Source organism: Capra hircus, chromosome 2, assembly GCF_001704415.2.
Source record: "Capra hircus breed San Clemente chromosome 2, ASM170441v1, whole genome shotgun sequence".
Lineage (NCBI taxonomy): Eukaryota > Metazoa > Chordata > Mammalia > Artiodactyla > Bovidae > Capra > Capra hircus.
Genome location: NC_030809.1, coordinates 101721275 through 101739594, shown reverse-complemented (window position 1 = coordinate 101739594; position 18320 = coordinate 101721275). Strand labels below are relative to the sequence as shown.

Here is an 18320-nt window from a genome sequence, read left to right as displayed (position 1 = left end):
AGTACATCTTGGGCTATGAAGAGTGACAAAGGTAGTTGAAGATACAGGTTCAGGAACCTTTGATCTAGAAACAGGCAGGGAAGATGCCAGATGCATGTGAGTTTCCTGGCAGACTTCCCAAATTCTGTTGCTCAATGTTTTCAAATGGAGAAAAGTTATTTTTATATGGCTGAATGCTGAACCTGAAGCATAATTTGTGGCTTTCAGTAGATAAATTTATAGTAGCAGGAGACCCACTAATCATGTTACAGGGTTTTCTTCCACCTCACCTGCCCCTTTCTCCTACCAGGCCACTTTAGAAAAGAGGAGGGCTGTTCATTTCTGGAGTCCACTATCCTTATTGATGCCCATGGAACCCATGGAAAACATGTGCATGTGTGTGGGGAAGCTTTTTCTCTCTAGAGAAAGGTACATGATTTTCATCCAGTTTACAAAGGGGTTTTGACTTAAAATAGTAAAAACTACTGGTACCGAACCAGGGTTAGCACCCCCCGGGCCTGCCAGCCTAATCCAGCCCCCACCCATTTTTGGATGATCCCACAAATAAGAACGGTTTTCACATTTTTGAATGGTTGGGAAGAAAAATCATTAGAAGAATAATACTTCCTGACTCATGAAATTTACACGAACTTCACATCTCAGCCTCTCCTTGTTGGCACACAGCCACACTCATCCCTTACATATTGTCTCCAGCTGCTTTGTGCTGCCAAGGCAGAGCTGAGCTGTTGTGACACAGAGCACGTAGCCAAAAAAATTGGAAATATTTACTGGCTGGCCCTTTCCTGAAAAAGTGTTCTGGCCCTTGGTCTAGAAAGTTAATTTCAAAAATGTTTGTTTTCTATCTTGCGCGTCATTCTTCCATTCCCTTTGCAAGTATTTATTCCCTATCCCCAGGAAGATAGATTTGCCTTTCCATTTTCTCATTTAACTCCTTTGCCTTGGGCTCAGTGCAGTGGAGTTTGATGAGATGCCCTCACTCCTGGGTCAGCAGAAGCAGCATTCAGCTCAGACTCTGCAGCCTGGGGGTTTGGATAAATGGCACAAGACCTGTGATAGCCATGTAGAAGGAAGGGTCTTCAAAACAGCTTCATGGGCAGGGGATATTTAAGAACACCCTGAGGGGTTTCCCTGGTGGCTCAGTGGTAAAGTAGTTGCCTGCCAATTGAGGAGATGTGAATTCGATCCCTGGGTCAGATGATCCCCTGGAGAAGGAAATGGCAACCCACTCCAGTATTCTTGCCTGGAGAATCCCATGGACAGAGGGGCCTGGTGGGCTATAGTTCATGGGGGTCACAAAAGAGCTGGACACAACTAAACAGCAACGACAACTAAGGAAGTTCAAGCATGTCAACTGAAGGGCAGGTTGACAAAGCTGGGAAACCTCATAGGGTGTTCATGGGACACCAGCCGTGCAGACTGGAGAGGGCGCAGTTCTTAACAAGCAAGAGAAAGGGCTGGAGTAGAGAGGAGTCTCTGTGTGAATGTGGTGCTGTGCTGCTGGGTGGCGCCTCTAGTCTTCTTTCAGCTCCTGCCACCCGCAGCGGGGCAGCCTGGAGGCCTGGGCACCTCTGGGCACATTAACACAGTGAGCGTTCCACGTCATAAAGGCGAAGGATTTAAAGTGCTTTATCTAACACCTGGTCCATCCTAAGTGCTTGATAAATATTTGTTGTTTGAGACAGTGTCTGTGAAGGGAGCGGAGACAGGAAGTGATTATTAATTCTGAGGAAGGACAGAGCCATTTAGGTGGCGAGGATGGGACAGGATTACCCCATCTGTTCAGTGCCACATCCACAGAATTTTCGTGAGTGCCTGTTTTGTGCCAGGTAGTCTGCTAGGCCCTGGAGATACCCCGTGAACCCTCAAAGAGTCTGCAGGTAAGCAGGGGAGAGAGCCTAATAACAAGAGCAGGGGACAGGGACAGCCTGTGAAGTAAAGAAGGAGCATTTTAGGGGGAACAGATATAGCCACAGGGTCAGATGGGAAGGGGCTGGAAGAAAAGATTCCTTTGGAATCCTTGTGACAAAAGGAAGCAAGGTTTTTATCAGACACCCGACAAGAGTGATTTAAGAACAGACATACAAAATCACACAAGGGTGTGGGAAGCAAATGAAATAACATAAATTATCCAAAGCAAATATTTAGGGAGGCTAGCAGAAAAGTAAATCATGAATTCCATGCATCTCACTATCACTCAAAATGTAATTCCAAAAATTCTTAAAGGTATGTGTTGGAGGAGCCTGCACTGCTCGAGCTATCTCTATTTGTGAACTGAACTGATGCTAAAATAACAAAAGTTTCCTTAATTTCCTCACATGATTCATATTTTGACACTTGAGAAAAGATTAGTATGATACAATGATTTGATTTTCAAAGTTTGCAGAGATATGAGTCCATTTTTCTCCTCCTTTGAAAATGAAGTTGAGAAAGGGGTCAGCTCTAGTTTCTACCTACTAGCAGGAATTCTCTAGAGAAGCACATCAAATCATCAGAAAAGACTCAAATCTCAGCCAGAATCCCTGGCTTCACTCTCATGCTCCTTCAAGACAGCAGAAAAGAGACAGGAAAAGGTCCCTCTTGACACCCCAGCACCACCAAAGGCCAGTTGAGGACTTGCAAAGTCCTGAGTCATGGTGTGAGTCACATATGGTACCCTGCGAGATGCTAGCTGCTTCTTCCTGTCAGATATATTTTGATTTCCATTCAGATTTAAGTTTCACTTTGTGCTCTAAGAAAGGGTAAAATGCTATGGTGTTACATGGTTTCAACAACTATTGAAAATTGTATTCCCATGAAGATTGACTTCACAGAGCAAAATGTCTATTTGTACCGAGGTCTGGAAAATAGCTTCTCTCTCTCTCCTTCCCACCCTCCCTTCCTTCCATCCTTCTGTCCTTCCTTCCTTCCCTCCTTTCAGGGATCACTATTTGTGTGACGTGACGTGGGTAACAGAAGAAAGGATTTCTTTGCAGTGGCTCCGCAGGATTCAGAACTATTCGATCATGGATATCTGTGACTATGACAGGTCCACGGGAAGATGGATTTCCTCAGTGGTAAGGTTGAATTGGGATATTCCGCTTCCAAAACTCCATGTGATCTGAGGGCTGTATGAAAACAGGAAGAATGCTATCAGGAAATATAGTTTGAGTTTCTATTCTTTCTACTGTGTCTGACCCTGAGGTAGTGAATAAGTCTTGATTGACTTTTAGATAATTTGATAACCTGGTGGTACTTCTATTTCACCTCCTTTCACTGCTCTACTTTAGTTATGGTGACTATCACTTGGGATATGGGTGGGTGGGTAGAAAATTTGATGTCAAAATTCACAAAGTCTGAGAAAACCATGGGCTGCAAGGTCAAGGAAATGTGTTTCAATAGAGAAAACAGAGTATGCAAAGTAAGTTGCTTATGTTCAAGAAACAAAACAAGTATCAAGAGGCCACAAACCTATTATTAATAACCACCCTATGACTATGATGGATCTCCCTGGTGGCTCAGACGGTAAAGCATCTGCCTGCCGTGCAGGAGACCCGGGTTCGATCCCTGGGTTGGGAAGATCCGCTGGAGAAGGAAATGGCAACCCACTCCAGTAATCTTGCCTTGAAAATTCCATGGACTGAGGAGCCTGGTGGGCTACAGTCCATGGGGTCGCAAAGAGTCGGACACGACTGAGCAACTTCACTTCACTTCACTTATAACTATGATTACTTTTCAGCAGTAAACAGCTTTAGCAAGTAAATAGATAACTTCTAGGCTGACAGGGTGGCAACATCAAGGCAAGTGTTAATCCAACCTTGAAGTGCTGGGGGCCTTTCCAGCCCAGAGACCACAAGGTTCAGCTCTTGGATCAAATTTAAAGCCCCTTAGAGATCAACAGCCTCAGGAGGGGACAGTCTGGGGGAGGTTTTCTGGCATATACCAAGGACACTGCTATGAGCCCTTTTCTGGTAATGGGCTCTGTGCCTGCACACCTCCTCTCCCTACTTCATTCTGGGTAGGCACAGGGCAGGGTTGCCTCAGAAATCTTGGGCCCTGTATCTTGATCCACTCATTCATATGTATATAGCAATCATTGAATATCTGTTTTGTTCCAAGTTCTATACATGGCTCTGGGTGGAAAAAAAATATTAGGTAGCATTCCTGTCCACAAAATGTTTATTTTTTAGTGGGGAATATTGTTATGAAGACCAATAATAATTACCATTACTGTGAACACTCACAGTAGCCAGACACTGCAGAAACAGGCTCAGTAATGTTAAGGAGCTTGCTTAGGTCACAACATCAGCCAGAATCTAAACTATAAAACCAAGCTCTTTGCTTCCTGTCAATTAAATCGTTCCAATATCAGGATAGTGTGCTCTAAAAGTGTATATGCAAGGTACAAAGGAAATCTAGGGCAAAAGAGATAATCAACTTGCTTAGGGACAGGCAAAGGGAGATGGGAGACGACACAGAGGAGACGAGAGCAGCCTGGAGTAAGCTGCCATATGCGGGGCACAGGATGGCATGTGGACCCTATGAGCAGAAGCTGTGCCAAGTCATCTGAGGTGAACATCTTGGAGCCCACAGGGGCTGGGGATACATAGGACTAGGGTTGAGGGAGAGGTGCAGTGTTGCTGAGGTTTGAGATATAGGCTAAGGCTCGGGTACCATTCTGAGGCGTTTGGCCTTACCCTGTAAGACAGAGGTAGCTTACTTCAAGGTTTTAAATAGGAGAGGATCATAATGAGATAGAACTATCTGTTGCCAGATGAAGTCAGCTGCGGGTTGAGTGGAGTGGAAAGCAGATTGGAAGGAGAACAGAACATCAGGGTCTACAACTGGGAGATCAGGGCAATGGACCTGGGAAACCCGACAGGACACAAACTAAGGCAGAAGCAGTGGAGAAGGGCGGAAGAAGCCAAAAAGCAGAAGACAGGGGCTAAGGAGGTTCCTGGGAGAAGAGCGGGAGGCTGGAATGATTCCCAGGTCTCTGGTTTGAATAAATGGTGCCACTAACCTGGAGAAGGATAAAGGAGTAAGAACAAGCTGGTGGGGATGGAAGAAAGATGATGTAATCTTCAGTTCTGTACTCACTGAATTGAAAACGCTAGATGAGTTTTAGGGATGACCTATGAATTACACTCCCAGGACAGAGCTCTAGGCAAGAGAGGTAAATGTTCTAGTGTAGTTATGTAAAAGGTGCTAACATAAATATAAATATGTGATTAGAGATAGCTTTCGTTTCAGTACAATAATACTTGCTTATATTGCCACCAATTGCAGCTAAAGATAGAATTCATATCTCATTTCTCTATTTTTCCCTCCCTAGGGACGGCAACACATTGAAATAAGTACCACTGGCTGGGTTGGAAGAGTAAGTTGTAAAAATTATGGATTTTTCTGTTCTGTGGATCAGATACTCAGAGCTATTTCATATGCAGATATAACAAACAAGGGCTCTATGTTATTTGTTATTAATAGAGACATTAGTTGACCTTTTCCTTATAACATTTAAATGCTCCCTCTAGCGAGACCTTTTTATAGAGAATATATAACATGTTCAGTTGAAAAAAAGTAAAAGGACAACTGAAAATTCAAGAGAACAGCAGATAAAACAAAAGACATACTCTACGCAAATTTCTAGCTCCCAGAAAGTTAAAAAACAACCGTTGCTGAGAGGCGGCCAGGATGCCAAATGTCCTCGTTGACCTCATATTTGACGTTAGGTACTTTGGAGGCAGAAAACACGGTTTTTGCCCACAGCCTGCACAAATGCAGAAGGAGCCGCAACTACCTACTGCTGAATCGAGGTGGCCAACACACCACACCCGCTCTGCCCCTCTCTTTGGAGGAATCATAAGTGGGTTCATACTTTATTATACCCTGAGGCAGAACTTTATCCAAGAAAGCAGGTGCCCCTCAGGGACTCCCCCTGCCTCACACTGCGCCTTGGTGGGGGCTCACTGGCCACATTGCTACAAGACCATGGAGTGAAGCGAGCTGAAGGCACTCCAGCCACTGCGGCAGTGTGAAAGAGGAAGATGGACTCACACCTAATTTTTATAACCACTTCTATTCAGCCCCTTTATGAGAGAAACAAAGTGACATTAAAAAACATACAAATTTCTTCTCTCTCGGAGCACAGAGGTGCAACCCCCTGGCCCAGGAACACAGCCCTTCCAGCTGGGCTTGGAGCCCCCGCCCCTGAGCATTCACACGTCCTTTTTGTTCAGGCATTGATTGGGCAGAGGGGAGAGGTTTGCCAACATGAAAAGTGGTTTCCTCCATGGCAAGAGACATGCTACACTTCCTCACGACTCTTTGAAAAAAATATGTTTTTTCCTCTCTGTATTTAACCAGACAGATGCCACTTTTCACACATTTCTACTAGGCACAACTCCATCCAGGGGAAACAGGGAAATGTATTAAAAAGATAAGGCTGTGAACACAGGTCTAGAGAGGGGAATGTGTTTCCGAGCTCTGTAATGAGAACACCAAGTGTATTGCACGCCTCGGCTTGCTCCATAAATGAATTCGCTTTGAATCACTAAATAGAAGAGAGAAGCATTTTTCTTCCTTCCCAAAATGGGAGCTGATGAGAGAGGAAACAGCGAGGGTGAAGTGAACCAACAATTTTAAAAGACCATCTTCTACCTGCTCTCAGTGTAGTAAGGAAATCGAAGTCGAAAAGAGACATATTCTTATCAGGCTGGGAGAGACCCTCTTCTGCTTAAACGACATTATGTTCTGAGAACTATCTTTTATCGAACTGTAGAAAATGGAAATTTTGTTCTATATTTCCATACAACTATTTTTTTGGGTAAATTGTTGATCCTATTTAGCAAAATGAGAAGGCTTATAATAAAATGATAACTATATGAATGTTTCCGTATGAAATACACGACAGACATTCCTTATGGTATCTAGTCCAGAAATGATTAAAGAGTTTCTAAGTCTGACTTTCAAAAAAATGATGTATAAGAAACAAGGTTGGGGGCGGGGCATCCCTCAAATTACAAACCACCCTCCAACCAGAAACAGTCAAAAATAATATTAGTCTGTTTCAAGGAAGCACATTGTGACATGGAGGAAATTTACTTACTAGAACTGAGAGACTGATGCTATTTTTTTTTTTTCACGCTTGTATCAAGACATCATAGCATTATTCTCCACAGATAGAAGATGCCTAAGGGTAACAATGACCACTGCTCTGTGTTGAATGTCAAGTGTAATCCTCCCTACATTCTTTCATTTGCATGCATGCATGTTAAGCCACTTCAGTCATGACCGACTCTGTGACCCTATGGACCACAGCCCGCCAAGCTCCTCTATCCCTGGGGTTCTCCAGGCAAGAATGCTGGAGTGCGTTGCCAGGCCCTCCTCCAGGGGACCTTCCCCACCCAGGGATCAAACCCGTCTCTCTTACATCTCCTGCACTGGCAGCCAGGCTCTTTACCACCGGTGCCACCTGGGAACCCCATTCTTTCATTTGCTCCCCTCCAGAAAGCCCTTAGGAGTTAAATCTATTGTCTGTATTTTCTAGGAGAATTTTCTCTTGAGACCCTCTGATTGCATTTGGCAAGTAAATGAATCATGGGTTTTGAGCATAGGTGTTGGAAGGACTTTCTGAAACTAAAACTGGTACTGAGCTAAGACTAATGTGCTTTAACATGTTTCATGTTTTCTATTATTTTCTAGTTTAGGCCTGCAGAGCCTCATTTTACCTCTGACGGGAATAGCTTCTACAAGATCATTAGCAACGAAGAGGGTTACAAACACATTTGTCACTTCCAAACAGATAAGAGAGTGAGTATTTTTACATGATTTATTTTGGGTTGATCTCCTTTTTTGGGAAACTAATTTGAAGTGGAAATCATGTGGTAAAGTCGATCACTATGTAATTAGTCTGTTTAAATAATTAGACTAATTCAGATACCCTGGTGGTATCTGGAGTAAGGTAGGATGGGGTGAAGAGACCCAAGAAAAAGACCTGAGATTACCTGAATTCCTGATATAAATTATTTAATCCTCCCCTTAACTTTGATCAGAGAGAGAGTCTAATAAACCTATTTTTTTTAAATCCCATCAGAATTGCACATTTATTACAAAAGGAGCCTGGGAGGTCATTGGGATAGAAGCTCTTACCAGTGATTATCTGTAAGTATTCTAATCATCAGTAGGATGTCGATGTATTTGTCAGAATCACGCCCTCCTTTGCCCAGAAATAAGGAAAAAATCTTCTACAAATAAAGAGTAGTCTATTTGGAATGTGTTCAGGACTTTTTTCTTTCTAACATACGGAAGCCTTAATGATTTTCACATATGCTCAGCAGACTTGATACCATGCCACCAACCAGCACTACCTCTTGCTCTTACCTGCTTTACATTAGAAATGCTGCAGCCTCTTTTTCTTAAACGTTTTGGAACACTGAACTATTCTGGGGCATTTTGATAGATTTCAGCTGACACCATATGTTTAGAAGGCTTGGAGAGGCTACTGTACCTGTCTCAGCCTTAACCTGTGGCAAACAGAAAGCTTTGTGGAGGCTGTCAGTGACCGTGCACAAGATGGTGGGACAGGGAGTGCTGTTTTTCACTAGAACCTGAGGCACTTTTATAATCCTGTATCAGTTTCACCACAGAGGAGTTTTGCCATTGCTCAAAGCAGTTTTTGAAGGTCCTGTTTAAAAGTGGCTCTGCCACTCTCAGAAGGATAGGGCACCTGCCACCGAGTGGTCTGTGTTATGAAACAGAGAATATGGAAAACAGTACAGATAAATGGGGGCTTCCCTGGCTGGTAAAGAATCTGCCTGCAATGCAGGAGACCTGGGTTCGATCCCTGGGTTGGGAAAATCCCCTGAAGAAAGAAATGGCAACCCACTCCAGCATTTTTGCCTGGGAAATCCCATGGACAGAGGAGCCTGGCAGGCTACAGTCCATGGGGTTGCAAGAGTCAGATGCAACTTAGTGACTAATCCGCCACCACCACATAGATAAATGGGGCTTCAACTTCAGACTAGTTGTCCAGTCATATTTTTCTGAAAGAAGACTTTTTTTGAGTTTTTACTTGTCATTTTAACTAAGGGAGGAATCCTCATATTCAGATACTTTAGCCTGTTTTTTTAAAAAAAGAATCCCCTATTTACAGATGATGCCCTTATTTCTGAGAAATAAAAGGGCAGGGGAAAATGATACAAGCACTAGCACACATGCACTTGTATGAACACTAATGCTGGGAGTTGAGTTAAAGGGAATATACTTGACTTTCTCTGTAAAACATAATTAATACATTCCATTTGTTTTCTCCCCAGATACTACATTAGTAATGAATATAAAGGAATGCCAGGTGGAAGAAATCTTTATAAGTAAGAATTTTATCAAATTGTTAATGAGCTTTTAGCTAATGAACAATTTCAGTTCTTATGTTTTCATTTTTTAGTTTTTTTTTTTTTTGCCTAGTCCTAATATATTAAATTGGAACTACTATCGAATGCTTTTATTCCTGTATAAACCAACCCATATGTCATCAAAAGAGCATGACTTTATTAGATGCTTTGTGATATTTGCAAACAATGGGAGGTTTGAGGTTATAACGGATTAATTCCTGCATTTATTGCATATTAACTCATTAAGTTTCATGAGTATTTCTTGGCATTCTGATATCTTTGAAACTAGTAAATGGCATTATTTAATTCCTTCTTTCATTTATCCCTTTATCAAGTACTTAATTTCCACCATTGGTTTTACAGAATCCAACTTAATGACTACACAAAAGTGATGTGCCTCAGTTGTGAGCTGAATCCAGACAGGTGTCAGTATTACTCTGTATCGTTCAGTCAAGGGGCAAAGTACTATCAGCTGAGATGTTCCGGTAAGTTCGAACTGAGCAGGGGGTACTCACAAAGTCCCTCTCAAGTCATTCCCTCCATCCCCTCCCCTCTCTGAACAACCTTCTCACCACCCTCCTGCTCAGCATCTCCATCCCTGAAACCTCCTTTTCAGTGTCCAGTTTAAGAAATATTTTTTCTGCCTTGATCACTTCTCTCCTATTGAATCTGAATGCTTGAAATCACATAAGTCCTTTTCCCTTTCCAGTCACAGGTAAGTGGTAAGTTAGCCATCTTTCTTTCCCCTTCTAACCAAGAGGCTTGCTTTTAGACTGAAAACACATATACCCAGAGCTTATGTGTGACAGAGGCACTTTTCATCCTTATGTACACACCTAGTGTGCATTTTTTAATGCAAATTATAGTATGCACTTGCCCCTTTAAATGAGAAAAATGTACGTAAGGCGGGTCCTGTGACAGCCTGCTCACAGCTTCATCTTCTGTAACTGTTGTTATTATTGTTTTCTTTGCTAAAAATGAAGAATCTGGACAAAGAGAGGTAATGTGATTTCACAGGTCATGCAGTCATAAGAAGCACAAGCGGGTTTAGACACAGGCCTCTGCCATTAAACACTAGATTACCTCTCAAAGTGAGAGGAAGAAATTTGAATATTCTGAAAAGTTGACAAGAACTGTCCATTGCCAAAAAGAGGTCTGCTTATCTGAACCTTTCTGTACTGGTGCATTTTCTTTAATACCATATTTTTCTTCCTAGTTCTTTACCATGGCTGTTTCCAGTCACCCTTTTTGGGCACATGTTTCATGTATATTAGGCACTGTGCTCAAGTTTTGTATTCATGATCTTATTTGATCCTTAAGAAAACTCTGTAATGTAGATATGATTATCCTAATTTTATACATGAAGAGACTGAAGCATAGGTATGCTGTCCTAAGTCACAAAGCAGGGAAGTCAAGGATTCAATCCCAGGTCCTTAAAATGCCTCCACTGTGGTTCTGATCAAGTGTAAAAATTAATAGTGTGATCCAAATGTGTCAAAATTAAACAGCTCACTAAGTAGCTTTTTCTATACATTACCTTCCACTCTGCAACTACCACAGTTGGAATAAATAGTGAAGATCTGAGCCTGTGAGAAAAACACTTTCGCATGCCAGGAAGGAATCGCTTATCCAAGTCAGGCACATTGCAGATGTGCCGCCTGGCCCAGTCCTCCATAGTGGGGACAGCAGCGGAGGGGATCTGCCCTTTGAAGGTGGGGAAGTGGAAAGCGGAGTGGCAGTGGAGGGTGGGTGGCGGGGTACCTGTCTCCTGAGCGCCACCCCTAGTGGGCGGGGCCTGAGAGAGGGTGTGGCCTCTCTGGACTTCCGAGTTAGAGCCAGGAAGGCTGGTGGCTTACTCTGGGTCTCAGAGGCTTAGTTCAGAGAAGAAAGAATTGGGTCGGACATGATAATGTGCGCAAGGCACTAAGCAGGGCCAGATGTGCAATTTCTGTTTCATTCTCCAGAGCTTGGTACCTTTCCAGTAATATTAATACTTGTTAGACTCAAATTGCACTCATTTTAAGGAAAAAGAAAATCAGCTAACACTTATAAGCCTTTATCCACTGTGATATTTATTCTATCCAAGCTAAATGGTATCAAAGTTATATCAAAGTTAAATGGTAACAAATGCTATTTTTGAAAAGTATGTTTTTTTTTTTTTTTAAGCTCTGAAATATATTTATTTCCCTGATTATGTTAACAGGTCCTGGTCTGCCCCTCTATACTCTGCATAACAGCGGCAATGATAAAGGTAACATTTTCATATTTTACCCTTGGTTTGCTTTTTAGGAAAGTGTGTGTGAATAGGAGCAACATGTGCTTAGCATAATGGGTATTTCTTCAGCTTTAGAGTGTCTTGACAATGACTTGAACACAAGGCTTAAAATATGAAGTATGTATAGTCTCATCAGTGAATCACCCACTTGTTCCTTATTGCTTTGCACAATCCAAATTCTTCACGTTGTAACAAATGCTTCAAATGTTTGTTGAGAACTGAGAGTCCTGGAAAACAATTCAGATTTGGATCAAATGCTGCAGGATGTCCAGATGCCCTCAAAGAAACTGGACTGCATTCATTTGCATGGAACAAGTAAGTGAAATTTCTCTCGGAACATAACTTTTCATGGAAACACCAATAAAATAATAACTAAATGTAACTTGATCTGATAGTATGTATTTTATACATAAATCTATTATAATGTTACTTTTCCATAAAATGTTCTATCACAAGAATGACTAGTTTTATATTTTCTTAATCTAAAAATATAATATTCTACATAAAATATATTATTTTAAATGGAAAATATTTGAATAAAATGCACTGTTGCTCACTAGTTCAGTATCATCCCATTAGTAATTTTATTCTACTATTAAGTATTAATTGTGTTTTTAACAATGAAATACTAATATATTTTACCTTTAACCCAAACAGATTGAAAATGACTTGTGTAAAAAAATTAACTTTGGCTATAAAATGTTGAAATTTCAGTCCCAGGACAGAAATCTTGAATTTTTTCTAACTTCCTCTCCATAATAGGCCCTGGCCTAATGGCCTGACCTGTATTATGTTCAGGGACCACTAAGAACAAGGGGTTTCTTTGAGTAGGAAATCCTGTCATTTTTTTGTAGTTGTTTTTGTTTGTTTGTTTTTTCCATTAAGGGCTAATAATTCATAGGGAAGAGGGGATCTATCAAGTGTGGTTTATTTTAGATTATTTTTTAATAAAGGCTAATAATGACATTCAGTTCCTCCAGGTTTAAGTGGCAGGAATAGGATGGAGAGTGGAGGGTGCTTCTGAAGAAGAGCTTAGAGCAATGCTCCTGAAACTGCAGGTGCTTATGGCTCACCTGGGACCTCATTAATGTGCACATTTTGAGCCAGCCCATGAGCGTGGGCCCAGGATTGAAGCTTGTAATAAACTCCCATGTGATGCTAGTGCTGCTGGCCCTTGAATCTGGTTTGACTGGCAAGGGCTTAGGGTTTTGAAGAGCTAACTGGACTTCCTGGAACAGAAGGCATTTAATATTACAATATAACATATTAAATATTTGGATGTGACCCCCAGAGAAAAGACTGTGCATCTTAAAAAATATAGGAAGTAAAACATTTCCAGTCAACTAGTCCTGATTCAAACAAAGGAGAGGTCAAATACCGGGTCTGACATATTTTTAAAAAGCATCGTGATCAACTGATAGTTTGACATTCTACTCAAATATAAAAGAGACTAAAATTTTAGTTCTCATTAGCACATTTGATCAGAAAGCATAAAATAACCAGCAAAATACAAATTAAAGAAAAATCTACCTATATAAAGATTTTACTCCTAAACTTTTCTTTTTTTCCTGAACTAAAATAACTATAACAACCAAAATACAAAAGAAAGGTGAACATAAGGAAGAAACATCTCTAGAGATAAGGATTTTTTTCCTTGTAGGTTAAATCTACTGAAGCTGGAAATAATCTTATTAAAATATGAAACAACTCTCCTCTCTCTCTCTCTCGTTTTTAAAGATTAGTCTAACTAATCAGCTTGAATTTGGTAGCAAAGGTAACCAATTTATTTTTTAGGGACAAATTTTATTAAACTGATGTTAAATCAAGCAGAGAGAATTAAACAGACCTGCACAAGATCGTGCAGAACAGTTTGCCCCACATAAACCTAGTTTCATTCTGTGAAATACAGAGCTGAAAATGGGAACTCAGCTTACAGCCTGGGATGGCAATAAGAATTACAAAAATGTTATTAAATCAGAATTTTAAAATAGTGTTAAGGCCAACTAAAAATCCTAAACATCTTCAAAGAAATTCAAGACGAGGAAAACATTTTGGAGGAAAACTTAGAACATAAGCCATAAACAAACTAGATAAGTAGATCAGATGCCAAAGAACAGAATCATAAAAACAAAACATTAGCAATTCTAAGATGCACTTTTATTTTACAAAACACCAATGTATTTAATAGACCCATTAGAAACAACTTTGTTTTAACCTTAAACTAGTATTTTAACCTGAAAGAGAATATTTTTTATAGCTGAAAAGCATGCTAAATCAAAACAGTTCATTTTCTTTTTCTATTCTAATTTAACAAATTGCTAAACTCTACATGTTACTCGTCACTGACAGAGATAAGAAACCAAAACCATGTGCTAATGTGCTCTTAATTCATTAATTAATCTTTCTGTTTGTTTAGAATTTTGGTATCAGATGATCTTGCCTCCTCATTTTGATAAATCCAAGAAATATCCTCTGCTAATAGAAGTGTAAGTATTCAAGCTAAAGGAATAATGCAGAAGCTAACCATTGTACATATTTACCCAGTGTAGCTCACTGAAAAATAGAGACAAATGCATCCTTTCTCTCTTCCTGAATTATTGTAAAGCAATTTTAATAATTCTTCCATTTTGCAATTACAGATCCAAGCCTATATTTTCTACCATCTTTCTAATAGAGAAGCTAGACACTCTTTTTCCCTCATAATGGCATGTGGGTTTTGTTTTGATTCTTTCTCCCCCTTGAACTCCAAGAGACTTTGAAAGAGATTTTCAAGTCTCCATTTTCATCCTTACCTCTTAGACATTTTAATAAGCAATAGATGGGTATTACTAGTCTTCACCGTTTCCTTATCCCTAAATTTACCCAGATATCTCTCATTGGTGGTCTTTAATTCATTCCAGTGTCAGGTTTCTCTTTATTTAGTTCCTGAATTATCATTGCCTGGTATTTTCCATTCCTGTTTTTGGTGAAGAGAAGATATGAGAAAGTATTCATTATATAATTTAAACTTCTTCAAGTCCTAGAGAAAGTTCTGAAATCACAAGTCTTTGAGCCGTAAATGTGAGCTCCCATGAGGTCTAAATATGGTATCTTTGTATTTTTGGTAATTAGCAGGAAAACATTCTACTTCAATCTTTCCAAAATTGCCCTGACCTCACATATAATGCCACAATGCCAGTCTTCCTATCCCAGCTTGCCTCATTTCCTTTATTCAAAACAAAACGAACCAACACAAGTGCTGCGTGCCTGCTGTGTGCAGGTAGTTGGCCTTATTTTGTCCACATTGCAAGCCTATGTAGTCAGTTCTATCAGGTCCATCATACAGAAAAGAAAACTGAAAACTTGGGGATACTTTCCAGTTGTTACTAGCAAAAAAAAAAAAGGAATACAGATACTAACATGAGACACACCCTTTATACAGCCCGTTCCCCTGCATTTACAATTCCATGTAAGTCAGACATAAAAGTTCAGAAAAAGAGAAAGAGGTATTTTAAACTTTCAGATACACGGTTGGATTCTCATTACACCTAATTTAGTCAAATTTTGACTACAGTAACATTCACTTGCTTGGGGCCTTAGCCCCAGTACTGAACAAGATTCTTTACAATTAAAAAAGAGTAATGTTTTGACACAAGGGTCTGTTTAAAAAGAAAAAAAAAGTGATATTTTTTATCTTCCTGGAATCCTCAGTAATAACTAGATCTCCCTTTCATTAGGAAAGTTTAAAAAAACATGGTAAATTCAGGCCCAGTTCTTTTCAGTGATTTTCCTCTTCATTTTCTTAGATGTCTAAATCTTTGTTTTCTATTTTTAAAAATAATGTTGCTTAATCTTCAAGTTTATTTAACCTGACACATAGTTAATACTCAGGGAAGCTATTAACTCTACCAAATTTAATATCATTGAAAGGACCAGGGTATTTCACAAGTTAAAAAAAAATGTTTACTTGCTTAAGAAATTCATGAATGCCTTCTTTTTCTAAAACTTAGAATGATACAGTATCTAGTGTAAAATTAAAGTTGTGCAATGAAAAAAAAGTGAAAGTGTTAGTCAATCAGTTGTGTCCAACTCTTTGCAACCCCATGGACTGTAGCCCATCAGGCTCCTCTGTCCATGGAATTCTCCAGGCAAGAATACTGGAGTGGGTAGACATTCCCTTCTCCAGGGGATCTTCCCAACCCAGGGATGAAATCCAGGCTCCTTAAGGACTTTGAGCTTACTTGTTAAGGACTTTGACTGCTATAGGACATGCAGGGATGGAAACCAGGCTCCTCTGTCCATGAGATTTTCCAGGCAATAGTACTGGAGTGGATTGTCATTTCCTTCTCCAGCAGATCTTTCTGACACTGGGATCGAACCCAGGTCTCCCACATTGTAGACAGACGCTTTACCATCTAAGCCACCAGGGAAGTCCTCAGGAAGTTCTAATCAAGGAAACTTGTAGTCTAAGAGTGTTTGTAAGCTCAATCAGAAAGATATATTTGAAGCTGCATTTATTGTCATCTTCATTATTTCTTCATAACACAACTCCCCTCTTCTAATTATTAGAGTATTTACTTCTTTGATTTCCAAGATATATGCAACTTAGTAAACATTGGCCTGTGAAGTCTGTGTTTGATAGCAATCTTCAAAGATAAAACTGATGGGCATCTTCGAAGGAAACACACAGCCATTATAGTCATGTTGTCACGACTATCAAGTTTGACAGGACCCACTGAGAACACCCTGGCGCCTGGCACGATTTCAGGCTCATGAACAGGAAGGATGTACCCTTCTTGTCCACGGGGAATTAGAAAGCCAAGCCCTTTTCATTTGATTCAGGAAAACCACAAAGGCTAACAATTTGGGATTTTTCACAGATATGCAGGCCCCTGTAGTCAAAAAGCAGATGCTATCTTCAGACTCAACTGGGCTACTTACCTTGCAAGCACAGAAAACATTATAGTAGCTAGCTTTGATGGCAGAGGAAGTGGTTACCAAGGAGATAAGATCATGCACGCAATCAACAGAAGATTGGGAACATTTGAAGTTGAAGATCAAATTGAAGCAACCAGGTGAGTGACTAGGAGGTGAATTCAGAGGCTATTTAATTCCCCACCCCCCCATTTATATTTTAAAGTTGTGAAGTATAATGAATTTCAAGTGTCCTGGGAAGAACCATTCATCCTTGGGATGGATTTTTAGTGAAAATATTATGTTTAGACTTAGAAAGGGAATTGATATATGTGCTACCATCTTTTGCAATAGGGACGCACAATTCATCAAACACATGGACAAAACAGAGGTAAATGTGCCTCTGAGTAAACATCTAACTAAACAAGCAAGCCACCCCTATAGTCAAGGATTAATAGAGGAGATTGGTGTACATTTATGTTAGAGTAGGATGACAGCCGTGAAGTCTTAGGAGTGGTTCCTACATTCTGCTGAGTGAGAGTTCCTCCCCCAATTTGGGCAAGTTGTGGAATATGACCGCTGTCACTCAGTAATAAGGGATTCTTTAAGGATGAATCACATCAGTTGTGAGACTATAAATAGATGTGGTCTGACTTAAGAAAGATTTTAATCTCAATTGGTGGTTATCCCGGAGTGCACATGTGACATGCAGCGTTTTGCCTGCCTTATCCTGGAAGCTACAGCAACCCTGAGAGATGAGTGTTCAGACCTTACACTTCAGGTAAAGAAATGGAGGCTCTTAGGTTAGATAATTTGCCAAGACTGGTCAGGTCTTGAATCTGGGTTTCCCTTCAACTTACTTTCAGTTGCATTTAACTGGTAAATAGGGAATGTAGTCTTTGAGGTTCCATAACCAACTGCAGAGATGTCTGGAAAGCATAATAAATTAGCAATTTTAAATAGTGTTGTGAAATCAGAAACAAGGAAATGGAAAAAAAAAGTTGTGAATGATTAAATGGATGGAAGAAAATGCCTTTTAAAAAATGAACAACGAACAAGGAGAAAAGATGACAATTTATTAAGTAATCCTAAATCTGTTAAATCAAAGTTAATGATTAGCTATTTTCCTTGAAAGTGAAAAATAAATAAATAAAAGATTTAGATAAGAGCATAAGTTGTTTTCAAGAGTGAGGCTTTGATATTTTACAAATTCATTTTTATTTATCCAGATTGGTCCTCTGTGAGAAAGGGCATGGCTTCCAGGGCCTCTCAAGACTAAATTGATAGAATTGTGTTATCCCCAATATACAACTCTGTTTAAAAAGTAATGAGTTAGTTGCTTTTCAGCAACTCAAAGGAACTATGTACAACAACACAGATGAATCTCACAGACTGTTGAGTGAAAGAAGCCAGGAACGAAAGTATATACCCTATATCCACAATGGAATTTATATTGGTACAAATTCAGGTAAAATTTTTCTGAGATTCAATGAAAGAACTTTTTTTTTTCAAAGAGGAAAATGACCCAGAGGCTTCTGGATGATAGTATTGCCCCATTTTTTGGTTTAAGGTATGCTCACTCTGTAAAGGCTTACGAGCTTGTACACTTGTGATTTGGTACACATTTCTGTATGTATGGGTTCCAAGTTTAAAAAGTTTACATGGAGAAGATGAGTTGAAAACTACTTACATTGAGTTTTTTCTAATATTGCTTAACTCAGGGCAGTCTAAGACATATACCGTCAATTAAAAACAAAGGTTCTTAAGGTCACATATAGGTCAGT

At 40.0% G+C, this 18320-nt stretch overlaps 1 protein-coding gene across 2 annotated transcripts in view; it reads left to right on the top strand.

The window, feature by feature from the left end:
• Positions 1–18320, top strand: part of DPP4 (dipeptidyl peptidase 4) — an 81026-nt gene that overhangs the window by 44566 nt on the left and 18140 nt on the right. For both annotated transcript variants that reach the window (XM_005676046.3, XM_005676047.3), the window contains exons 11-20: positions 2918–3053; positions 5312–5356; positions 7681–7788; positions 8072–8139; positions 9294–9347; positions 9732–9853; positions 11572–11619; positions 11860–11958; positions 14060–14129; positions 16503–16697. In XM_005676046.3, the coding sequence (XP_005676103.1) occupies positions 2918–3053; positions 5312–5356; positions 7681–7788; positions 8072–8139; positions 9294–9347; positions 9732–9853; positions 11572–11619; positions 11860–11958; positions 14060–14129; positions 16503–16697 (945 nt within the window). The remainder of the gene's footprint in view (positions 1–2917; positions 3054–5311; positions 5357–7680; positions 7789–8071; positions 8140–9293; positions 9348–9731; positions 9854–11571; positions 11620–11859; positions 11959–14059; positions 14130–16502; positions 16698–18320) is intronic.